Source organism: Hemitrygon akajei, chromosome 7, assembly GCF_048418815.1.
Source record: "Hemitrygon akajei chromosome 7, sHemAka1.3, whole genome shotgun sequence".
Taxonomy (NCBI): Eukaryota; Metazoa; Chordata; class Chondrichthyes; order Myliobatiformes; family Dasyatidae; genus Hemitrygon; species Hemitrygon akajei.
Window position 1 is genome coordinate 66247810 of NC_133130.1, and position 12903 is coordinate 66260712.

The 12903-nt window shown below is 45.3% G+C and overlaps 1 protein-coding gene across 5 annotated transcripts in view; it reads right to left on the reverse strand.

Moving 5' to 3' along the window:
- pde10a (phosphodiesterase 10A) overlaps positions 1-12903 on the reverse strand; it is a 443486-nt gene that overhangs the window by 94512 nt on the left and 336071 nt on the right. For all 5 annotated transcript variants that reach the window (XM_073051085.1, XM_073051087.1, XM_073051089.1 and 2 more), the window contains 2 exons: positions 5624-5766; positions 3428-3520 (listed from right to left, as the gene is read on the reverse strand). In XM_073051085.1, the coding sequence (XP_072907186.1) occupies positions 3428-3520; positions 5624-5766 (236 nt within the window). The remainder of the gene's footprint in view (positions 1-3427; positions 3521-5623; positions 5767-12903) is intronic.

Below are 12903 nucleotides of genomic sequence, written 5' to 3' on the forward strand. Positions count from 1 at the left end.
TTCACCAGGGTCCTGGCGGATTTCCCATCGGTTCTGGCACCGCAGTTCACAGCACCACATCCCAACACAGGGACCACCCCTCCATGCCCGTGCTCGAAGGCTTCCCCTGGACAAGCTCCGACTGGCGAAGGAGGAGTTCAAGAGGATGGAGGAATTGGGGATCATACGGCGGTCCGACAGCCCATGGGCCTCCCCTCTGCACATGGTGCCCAAAGCGACAGGGGGCTGGAGACCATGCGGCGACTACCGCAGGCTGAACGAGGCTACAACACCGGACCGCTACCCTGTGCTGCACATTCAGGACTTTGCAGCAAACCTGCACAGCGCACGTGTCTTCTCCAAGGTAGACCTCGTCCGAGGATACCTTCAAACCCCGATGCATCCGGACGACGTCCCCAAAACGGCACTCATCACCCCATTCAGCCTTTTCGAGTTCCTCCGCATGCCGTTCAGCCTGAAGAATGCCGCACAGACGTTCCAGTGGTGGGACGTGACCTGGACTTCGCTTTCATCTATTTGGACGACATCCTCATAGCCAGCAGCAGTCGTCAGGAGCATCTGTCCCACCTCTGTCAACTCTACGCCCGACTGAGTGAATACGGTCTAACAATCAACCCGGCCAAATGCCAGTTCGGGCTCGACACCATCGACTTCCTGGGCCACAGGATTACTAAAGACGGGGCAACCCCTCTGCCCGCTAAGATAGACGCAGTCCGCCATTTTCCCCAACCCACCACAATCAAAGGTCTTCAGGAATTCGTGGGTATGGTAAATTTCTACCACTGCTTCCTCCCTTCAGCTGCCCGAATCATGCGCCCCCTGTTCGCCCTGATGTCGGGTCCGGGCAAGGACATTACCTGGGACGAGGAGTCCGCCGCCGCTTTCATTACAACGAAAGAAGCCTTAGCAAACGCCGCGATGCTAGTGCACCCCAGAATGGACGTCCCTACCGCCCTCACAGTGGACGCATCTAACACGGCAGTTGGTGGGGTACTGGAGCAACTTATCGCGGGTCGCTGGCAACCCCTGGCATTTTTCAGCAAACACCTGCGACCACCCGAGCTCAAATACAGTGCTTTCGACCGGGAACTGTTGGCACTATACCTGGCAATCCGACATTTCAGGTACTTTTTAGAAGGTAGGCCCTTCACCGCGTTCACGGACCACAAGCCACTTACCTTTACGTTCACGAAGGTGTCCGATCCCTGGTCGTCTTGCCAGCAGCGCCATCTGTCCTACATCTCTGAATACACGACGGACGTCCGGCACGTCTCGGGTAAGGACAATGTCGTGGCGGATGCGCTCTCTCGCCCTAACATTCACGCCCTTTCCCAAGGGGTAGACTTTGAGGCGCTGACAGAGGCACAGCAGGAAGACGAGGAGATCCCTAGTTACAGAACCGCAGTCTCCTGTTTGCAGCTCCAGGACCTCCCCGTAGGCCCAGGTGAGAGGACCCTACTCTGTGACATCACCACCGGCCAGCCCCGTCCCGTTGTCCCGGCAAACTGGCAGCGACGCATTTTCAACTCCATTCATAACTTAGCGCACCCCTCCATCAGGACAACCGTCCGGATGGTCTCCAGCAGGTTCGTTTGGCACGGACTCCGCAAGCAGGTCAGTGAATGGGCCAGAACGTGCATGCACTGCCAGACGGCCAAGGTGCAGTGGCACACCATAGCTCTGCCGCAGCAGTTCCACCCCACCCACCGGCGTTTCGACCACATTCATGTGGATATCGTGGGCCCCCTGCCAGTGTCGCGCAGAGCGCGGCACCTCCTCACTATCGTGGACCGGTTCACCAGATGGCCAGAGGCGGTCCTGCTCACTGACACCACCTCCGAATCTTGCGCCCGGGCACTGATCACCACCTGGGTGTCCCGCTTTGGTGCACCGGCCCACATTACCTCGGACAGGCGCCCAGTTCACCTCCAGCCTGTGGTCAGCTATGGCCAGCCTTTTGGGGACACAGCTGCACCAAACCACTGCCTACCACCCACAGTCGAACGGCCTGGTGGAGCGTTTCCACCATCACCTAAAGTCGGCTCTCATGGCCCGCCTGCGAGGAGCTAACTGGGTGGACGAGTTTCCCTGGGTCCTACTCGGCATCCGCACGGCGCCCAAAGATGATCTGCACACCTCGTCGGCTGAGTTGGTGTACGGTGCACCCCTGGTCGTCCCCGGGGAGTTCATACCAGCCCCAAGGGGGCACGAGGAAGAACCCACAGCAGTCCTGGGCAGACTGCGCGAGAGGTTCGGTGACCTGGCCCCCATACCCACTTCGCAGCATGGGCAGAACCCGGCCTGCGTACCCAAAGACCTGCAGAACTGTAAGTTTGTGTTTGTACGACGGGGTGGGCATCGGCCACCGCTGCAATGGCCCTACGAGGGGCCGTTCAAGGTGCTCAGGAACACCGGGTCCACGTTCGTGCTGGACGTTGGGGGGAGAGAGGAGGTTTTCTCTGTGGACCGACTCAAACCGGCCCATGTGGACATTGCGCAACCGGTCGAGTTCCCGGCACCGCGGCCGACCTCCCAAACAGGGTCCAGCCCAGACTGTGGACATTGGGGGGTTTATCGCCGGTTCTGGGGGGGGGGGGGGTTATGTGGTGACCCACTTCCTAGCGCACTCGAACCAGCTCACAAATAGCCAGCGCACTGGCACAAAGGCCAGTCCCAAAAGGGCGCCAGGTCTGCTTCACCAACAAAGGGAAAAGCCCACGCGGGACTGTGAATACGTGCCCCCTACAGCACCCGTGCGCGGGACAGGACTGTGAATACGTTCCCCCTACAGCATCCGCGCCTGGGAAGGGCGGGATCAGGGAGGCTTTAAAGCGAGGCCGCGAAGTTCAAATAAAATCTTTTTTAACTGCAGTTTACTGACTCCCTGTCGTTATTTCAGCGCTGTGGGTAGCACACCGCTACGCTATCTACTTATCACCCTAAGATCATATTGGATCTTGGTCTCCTGTACATTAAACTTAAAATTCTAATCCTTGTACTTGAATTTCTCCACGATCATGATCTTTAAGACCTAGTTGGTTCGGCATTCCTTCCATTATGCCTTGTGCATCAGTAACTTCCTCTATCACACCACTGACATCCACAGCTTCAGGTCTCTAGTTATTTAATTTCCTTCCTGAATCTCTACTCCTTTATATTCCTGTTCTTCTTTAAGTACTCCACATAATTTACCTCTTTGGCAAGCTGCAGTCACCAACTCCCTATCTCCTTATCTGTTTAAGTTCAAATTATTTCTAACAACACTGCCACAAAGTGTCATGGGCAATATTACTCCATAAGAAGTGCTACATAATCACATGTTGTTGAATTAGCTCATTACTATATGAAAAATCCAATAACTTTATAAATCTCACAAGAAACTGTTAATTTTAGAATAATGAGACAAAGTAACTTGCAAGTAAATTACCTGTTGAAGCGAGGGTCTGCATAGGCATCAGGAATGTTTAGAATTTCCCCTGTTCGTGCTACTTGTCCAGCAATTCCTTTCTCAATAGAAAACCTTATCAATAGAATGGAATTAGCTTGTTAGGAAATTAGCTTTCCTTCAGTAGTTAGTAAATGGTGGAGCATATCTTCTGATGGCTTGCCAGCGATCACAGACTTTTCTCAATGGGAGGTATGCAAACAGGCTGAGACAACCATTTGCTTAATACCTGAATGGCTTTCAGTCAGTCCAGCTGAGTGTGCAACTTCCACCACCAGAAATTCGGCAGCAAGGATCTGGTTCAACACACCTGGACTGACGAATGACAGGAGACTACTTTTACTAGGCTATTACGTTTAGAGGTTACTAGTTCATGCAAGGGAACCTCTCAACATTCTCCACATATCCCATCATACTTCTCGTTGATTTTCCTGGCAGTAAATTTAGCACTACTATACTAAAAGTGCACGTGTCAGCGACACCTGAACTATGAAGCAGGAGATGATCATTTTTGCCCCATGGACAGATGGTATAAGTTGAATGTCACTAACTACCCAATGTGATTTCTTTAGGAAAATAGTGTTGGAATTCGTAGAGCATTAAAGTGACAAATCTAATGTATGCTGGAGACTTGAACAATAAAATGAACAGACACCTTCTGTGACAGAGGAATGGAGGCAATGCCTCAGGTTTTTGATTGTTCTTATGTATCTAATGTAAGATATCCAACTTAGAACATTAACTCTCTGTTCTTCTCTTTCACCAACAGCAGTAATAAAGGACTAATAAGCTCTGTTTAGTTGTCCATTTAACAACGTTAACCATGGAGAACAACCCTCATCAGCTGTTAAGAGACAAGCTTGCCAATTATGATCAGCAAGGCCCTGCATTATACAAAACCTCAGATGATTGCTGGTATCCCATTGGCAGAACGCTGCCAGATAGCAGCAGCATGCCATAAACACGAAGTGACTACTGAGTGCAGCTAAGTTTGTCAGACGTCAGAATACTTGCTCCAAGAACATAGTGCAGGTATTATTCAGAAGGTATTAGCTATTCTAATAATGCAGTAAATTTTGAGTAAACAAGTGCTTTAAAACAGTGCACTATGCTATAATCCAAAGGAGAAAAACACTCAGAGCCTGACTCATACACAACTACCTCATGCTTCTGGGATATAATGGAAACTTTATAATGGATGCTGGTTCCTGACTATTCTTATATATTAATGACTGGATATAGAGATAACAACCTGTTGAATATCCCCTGATTGTCAATTTCTATGTGATATACTTTTCTATGTGGTATACTCTACTTTTTGCAAAGGCTGAGGAAAGTCCATCTCCCCCACCCCCACCCCATCCTCATCACATTCTACAGGGGTTGTATTGAGAGCATCCTGAGCAGCTGCATCACTGCCTGGTTTGGAAATTGCACCATCTCGGATCGCAAGACCCTGCAGCGGATAGTGAGGTCAGCTGAGAAGATCATCAGGGTCTCTCTTCCCGCCATCATGGACATTTACACTACACGCTGCATCCGCAAAGCAAACAGCATTATGAAGGACCCCACGCACCCCTCATACAATCTCTTCTCCCTCCTGCCGTCTGGGAAAAGGCTCTGAAGCATTCAGGCTCTCACGACCAGACTATGTAACAGTTTCTTCCCCCAAGCTATCAGACTTCTCAATACCCGAAGCCTGGACTGACACCTTGCCCTACTGTCCTGTTCATTATTTATTGTAATGCCTGCACTGTTTTTGTGCACTTTATGCAGTCCTGTGTAGGTCTGTAGTCTAGTGTAGCTTTTTCTGTGTTGTTTTTTTTTAAACGTAGTTCAGTCTAGTTTTTGTACTGTGTCATGTAACACCATGGTCCTGAAAACCATTGTCTCGTTTTTACTATGTGCAGTACCAGCCGTTATGGTCGAAATGACAATAAAAATGACTTGACTTGACTTGAAATAAATAACATGTTACAATACTTTCACTGCTTTATAAATCATTTTGTTAATCTACTATGACAGGACCCAACTATAAGGCAATACCATAAGCTGTCAAACCATAATGTCAACCTCTAATTCGATACAGAAATTCCTTCAATGTACAAGTAAAGAAATGGAACAGCACAAAACATTTCCCTCTTATTTCTCAGTACTGATAAAGCTGCTATTTGTTACCTAATCTCTTTAGTTTTCTTGAAGACTGGTTTTCCTTCTTTCACTTCACCGATATCAAATAAGTCTGAATACAGTTCTCTCTTGTTGTGGTCAACCTGAAAGAGTGCACAGCGATCTGCATTCACCAAGCTTTTTGCATTCATCTGGGGGAAAGAAAAATTAAAACGTCTGTTAGGGAGTACTCTGGAGTTATGCGAATATAGCAGATATTAATTCAAACAAGAACCAAGCTTCAGTTCTGTAAATGTTTGGAAGTTTACAATTTCTAACAGTAGATTGAAGTTAAAAGCACAAACTGCTCCACAGAATAAGAGGCTGCATGTACAATAGCTCTACATTAAAGCAAAGAGATTGTGTCAATTTGCTTGTATCAAACCAGACAGCATGGGCAAGTTATTTGCACCATTGTGACTTGAACACAAGCTGGCAGACCAGACAGATGTTGTCACTTTGCATATCAAACATGGTAACATGTATGGGAAATCAATAGTTTTTGTGTACTATCATATTTGTGTACTCCAAGACAGCCCTGACAACATTAATTTTGGGTGTCTGGGATTTCTGACCCCAGATGTCTTTAGACTATTTGTGTGAATTACTTTGTGACAAAGGTGCTTGAACATTCGGAGGTGTATGTCACTGTAGATATGTAATTCATAGGAAGCATTAAGGATATAAAAATGTGATGTACCTTTGGGTTTGGGAGCCTCTACTGTGAGTGTCTGCATGAAAATGCCTAATTGTTGTGTTCATTAAAGGCTTCTACTTCACCAGCTTCAGTGTCTTCCATCACACCCAGGGGCTTGTTCCGGATACTTTCATGACCCACAGTGTGGCCATTGACTTTGGCAGTCTAAAGGGGTAAGTTTTTTTTAAAGAGTAGCACCCATGCTTAGATCTGTTTAGGTCAATGATCATGGCATCATTGAGTATGAAAGGACATGGAGGAAAGCAAAAACGGTAGATATAAAAGTCTGGTGTGTATTTCTATACTTTGTGTAAGGGATCAGCTACCAAACAGTGCTGGGTAGTTTGTCGAGACAACGTCACCAGTTGCAAAGGGTGGTTACTGACCATTTGGGGCACCAGATTTGTGTGTATACTTGATTGGGGAATTCTTTGTGTGTATGTGGGAAAATCTGAAACTGGCAATACTGCAGACATATTTAACTTTCTACATAAAAGGGGATACAGCAACACCATGGGCTAAATTATAAAGAAGAGAAAACTCAGAGTATATATTCCATAAACTTGAGAAGATTGGAGGTTAGGACCTGGAGCCTGGAAGGGCGTTAGCAATGGTGGAAAAAACAATCCAAGAGGAATGAAGATAAAGTAGCAGTCATTATATATCATGTACATTTGTGAGAGGTGCTTGTACAAATAGAGCGATAGAAGGAAAGGCATGAATCCAGGGAACGAGACAATGTACAAGTAGAGCTGGACAGATTGAAGGAACAGTTCGAACCTTTACAGAGAGAGACATGGGTTAAAAGCATGCAAAATAATTAGAAAAATACAAGCCAGGGATCTGGGCAGACTGAGAGGTAAATGGATAAGGCCCAGGCAGGATGGCACTCAGTGGGCAGCAGCCATGAGAATAACTGCTGAGGAAAGTGATTTGGTTAATTGGGAAGTGCTGGACCAGGAAGGTGACAAGTGAGAAAGTACCCACTATCAGGAGAGCTTATACCCAGTACTGCCTGTCGCAATGGCACCAATAGAGACCAGGCAACAGCAGGCTCAGAATCCCAATGATCCCACCAGTCACAAAACTTTCACCCCAGGGGAAAAGTGCAGCATTCTACCCAAAATGCCCTCACATAAGAGTTGCATGTGGCAAAGCAGAATTTTGGAGTAAGTTGGAAGAAAGGATTGAAATTCACCAGATTCACCCCAAAGACGTACATGCAAAAGTTTGCAAAGGCATGCAAAAGTTTGGGCACCCCTGGTCAAAATTTCTGTTACTATGAATAGCTAAGCGAGTAAAAGATGACCTGATTTCCAAAAGGCATAAAGTTAAAGATGACACATTTCTTTAATATTTTAAGCAAGATCACATTTTTATTTCCATCTTTTACAGTTTCAAAATAACAAAAAAGAAACAGGGCCCAAGCAAAAGTTTGGGCACCCTGCATGGTCAGTACTTAGTAACACCCCCTTTGGCAAGTATCACAGCTTGTAAACACTTTCAGTAGCCAGCAAAGTCTTTCAATTCTTGTTTGGGGGATTTTTGCCCATTCTACCTTGCAAAAGGCTTCTAGTTCTGTGAGATTCTTGGGCCGTCTTGCATGCCCTGCTCTTTTGAGGTCTATCCACAGATTTTCCATGATGTTTAGGTTGGGGGACTGTTAGGGCTATGGCAAAACCTTCAGCTTATGCTTCTTGAGGTAATCCATTGTGGATTTTGAGGTGTGTTTAGGATCATTTTCCTGTTGTAGAAGCCATCCTCTTTTCATCTTCAGCTTTTTTTTACAGACAGTGTGATGTTTGCTTCCGGAATTTGCTGGTATTTCATTGAATTCATTCTTTCCTCTACCAGTGAAATGTTCCCCGTGCCACTGGCTGCAACACAAGCCCAAAGCATGATTGATCCACCCATGGTTAACAGTTGGAGAGATGCTCTTTTCATGAAATTCTGCACCTTTTTTTTTTCTCCAAACATACCTTTGCTCATTGTGGCCAAAAAGTTCTATTTTAACTTCATCAATCTACAGGACTTGTTTCTAAAATGCATCAGGCTTGTTTAGATGTTCCTTTGCAAACTTCTGATGCTGAATTTTGTGGTGAGGATGCAGAAAAGGTTTTCTTCTGATGACTCTTCCATGAAGGTCATATTTGTGCAGGTGCTGCTGCACAATAGAACAGTGCACCACCACTCCAGAGTCTGCTAAATCTTCCTAAAGGTCCTTTGCAGTGAAACAGGGGTTTTGATTTGCCTTTCTAGCAATCCTACAAGCAGTTCTCTCGGAAAGTTTCCTTGGTCTTCCAGACCTCAACTTGACCTCCAGCATTCCTGTTAACTGCCATTTCTTAATTACATTACAAACTACCTAAAAACGCTTTGCTATCTTATAGCCTTCTCCTGCTTTGTGAGCATCATTTATTTTAATTTCCAAAGTGCTAGGCAGCTGCTTGGAGGAGCCCATGGCTGCTGATTTTTGGGACAAGGTTTGAGGAATCAGGGTATTTATAAAGCTTTAAAATTTGCATCACCTGGCCTTTCCTAATGATGACTGTGAACAAACCATAGCCCTAACAAGCTAATTAAGGTCTGAGACCTTGGTAAAAGTTATCTGAGAGCTCAAATCTCTTGGGGTGCCCAAACTTTTGCATAATGCTCCTTTCCTTTTTTCCCCCCACACTAAAATTGTACAAAACAAAAATAATACACTAATCTTGCTTAAAATGTTGAAAAGAATGTTTCATCTTTAACTTTATGACTTTTGGAGATTAGTTCATCTTCTACTCACTTAACTATTCACAGTAACAGAAATTTTAACCGGGGTGCCCAAATTTTGCATGCCACAGTACATATATTGGTTAAAACTAAATGCCAAGAAATACATGGGACATAATGATTCCAGGGGTACAGAATAGAACATGGGCAACTAGTGGGAATGCCAGCAATGAGGAAAGATATCAGAACTTTAAGAAAGAAGTGAGGCAGGGACTGACAGAAGGAGAGAGTAACCGGGGAGAATGATAATGTCAGTTGTTCAGAAAGCCAATGAATCTGCCATGGATTAGGCAGAGCAAAAATACAGAGCCAATGAGGAAAACTCAGGGCTGGGCCATCCAGGGAGGGATGATCCAGTCTTCCTGAAAATACTCAAGGAAGGGCTGAGCTCTTTTGGCCTTTTGGCCCTTCTTGGCTGTGCCGAACCATTTTTCTGCCTAGTCCCACTGACCTGCACCTGGGTCATATCCCTCCATACACCTCTCATCCATGTACCTGTCCAAGTTTTTCTTAAATGTTAAAAGTGAGCCCGCATTCACCACTTCATCTGGCAGCTCATTCCACACTCCCACCACTCTCTGTGTGAAGAAGCTTCCGCTAATGTTCCCTTTAAACTTTTCCCTTTTTACCCTTAACCCATGTCCTCTGGTCTTTTTCTCCCCTAGCCTCAGTGGGAAAAAACCTGCTTGCATTCACGCTATCTATACCCATCATAATTTTATATACCTCTATCAAATCTCCCCTCATTCTTCTACACTCCAGGGAATAAAGTCCTAACCTATTCAACCTTTCTCTGTAACTCAGTTTCTCAAGTCCCAGCAACATCCTTGTAAACCTCCTCTGCACTCTTTCAACCTTAATATCCTTCCTGTAACTAGGTGACCAAAACTGCACACAATACTCCAAATTCAGCCCCACCAATGTCTTATACAACCTCAACATAACATTCCAACTCTTATGCTCAATACTTCGATTTATAAAGGCCAATGTGCCAAAAAGCTCTCTTTACTACACTATCTACCTGTGGCACCACTTTTAGGGAATTATGTATCTGTATTCCCAGATCCCTCTGTTCTTCTGCACTCCTCAGTGTTCTACCATTTACCTTGTATGTTCTACCTTGGTTTGTCCTTCCAAAGTGCAATAACCTCACACTTGTCTGTATTAAACTCCATCCGCCATTTGTCAACCCATTTTTCCAGCTGGTCCAAATCCCTCTGCAAGCTTTGAAAACCTTCCTCACTATCCACTACACCTCCAATCTTTGTATCATCAGTAAATTTGCTGATCCAATTTACCACATTATCATCCAGATCATTCATATAGATGACAAATAACAATGGACCTAGCACAGCGATACAGAGCTGGAGAAGGGAGAGGATCATGGGACGGGAGGCCTAGGGAGAAAGAAAGGGGGAGGGAAGCACCAGAGGGAGATGGAGAGCAGGCAAGGAGTGATTGTGAGAGGGACAGAGAGAGAAAAAAGAGAAAAGAGAAAAAAGGAAACAAACAAACAAACAAATAAATAAATAAATAAGGGATGGGGCAAGAAGGGGAGGGGGGCATTAACGGAAGTTAGAGAAATCAATGTTCATGCCATCAAGTTGGAGGCTACCCAGACGCAATATAAGGTGTTGTTCCTCCAACTTGAGTGTAGCTTCATCTTGACAGTAGAGGAGGCCATGGATAGACATATCAGAATGGGAATGGGACATGGAATCACAATGTGTGGCCACTGGGAGATCCTGCTTTGTCTGGTGGACAGAGCGTAGGTGTTCAGCGAAATGGTCTATCAAACATGAGATGAAGAGTCCTTGAAAGTGAGTTCGTAAGTTGTGGGAACAGTGTAATGATGAGGCGAGTTAAGTTCAAGAGGCTCTTGGTTGAGGAGTAAAAGGTGTTCCTGAATCTAGTGGTTGGGATGCTGAGGTTTCTGTCACACGTTCTTGATAACAGCAGCCACAACAGAGCATTGCCTGGATGGTAAAGGCCATTGATGATGGATGCTGCTTTCTTGTGACAGCACGGTGTAGACATGCTCAATGGTGGGAAGGGTTTTATCTGTGACAGACTGGGCTGTATCCATTCCTTTTTATGAGATTTCCATTCAAGTACAGGCACCACTATGCTTTCTTTGGAATGGCACTTATATGCTGGGCCCAGGACAGATCCTCTGAAATAACTCCAAGGAATTTAAAGTTACTGACTCTCTCCATCTCTGATCCCATGAAGAGAACTGGCTCATGGCCTCTGGTTTCCTTCTCCTGAAGTCACCATTCAGCTCCTTGGTCTCGATGACTTTGAGCGCGAGGTTGTTGTTGTGGCACCACTCAGCTAGATTTTCAACCTCCCTCCTACATGCTGATTTCTCACCTCCTTTGATTCAGTCAATGATGGAGGCGTCATCATCAAAGTTAAATATGGCATTGGAACTGCACTTAGACCAGATCCTATATATGCCCTTCAATTTTATCTACCTCCTTAAAGGTGATTTCTGAGCATCCAACATTCCAGAGAGAAGAATCCAGCCTCTCATCAATACAGCCCTCCATACCTGGCACATCCTCGTGAACATCTGCACTGCTGCTACATCCTATAGTGTGGTAACCAGAACTGTAGATAATAATCCAAGCGCAGTCTTACCAATGCTTTGCATTCTCATTCAATTTACAGGAAGGCAGGCAGGCAGTGGTAGCTTGTGCTTACTTAACTCATGACTGATACACTGAGAAAGGAATAGTCATGCACATTGGAACCAAATTCAATGATAGGGACAAAAACATGGCACAGCACCATTTTAATGCTGTTTTTATAGTGTAAAATTAGTCAATTAATCTTGATAATTTCTTCCAAAAATCATGTATTATGTAAAATGACATTGCAATCATTTACATTTTAATGGTTTATTTCGTAAGGTAGACACTGTTCACTTTGACTGCACATTACTGTCATTCACCCTATCACATAATGTACCAGCTAAAATAGTTATTTATACATTATTCCTAACTCTCTGTCAATAGCCTTGTACCTCATGGTTTCAAGTACTCATTCAGATACACTTTAACACATTTGCTTCATTCACCCTATCAGGTGGAGGGTTCTGAACAGATACTGCTCTTCAGGTAAAACAACCAGAATTTTCTTAAATTGTTTTAACTATTACAGGAGACTTCTGGTGAGGCCCGAGGCAAGATGGCAGTACGGCACTGAGCGCTGACATATAACCCTCCTTTTTCACGTTCTTTAGGGCTCATAGACGGTCTTAATACAAGGTTGAGTTGGAGAAAGATCTAACTAAAGACATGACCTCAAAAAAAGATTCAAACTCAACTAGGAAACAAGATACCAGCAGACGACACCAAGCTAGCGATTCATCCGAGGAAATAGCTATGCTAATTAAGCAAACAATGGCAACAGAGATGGAATCGCTGCAAGAAACGGTAGCCCACATGCTAAAGGAGTTGCTGGAAAAGGTTCTCGACCCCATACAGAAGCATATGGCAGAAAATGGCAACATTCTCCAGTCGTTAAAGGAACAAGCGGATATTCATGTTAAAAAATTTAGCATGGTCTTCAACAAAATAGACAATATTCAGGTTTGCTTACACAAGAATGAGAAAGTTACAAACTCCTGTCTCGCGGAGGTGACTAAGATATGGAAGAAGCTAAACGACTTAGAGGACAGATCCAGGAGAAACAATTTGCGGCTGGTCAACTTACCGACAGACATTGGGGCAACGATCCAAGAGGTTACCTTCAGAAGATACTGCCTAATTGGATACCAGCGCTCAAGAGTTCCCACAGCACTCCACTGGAGATC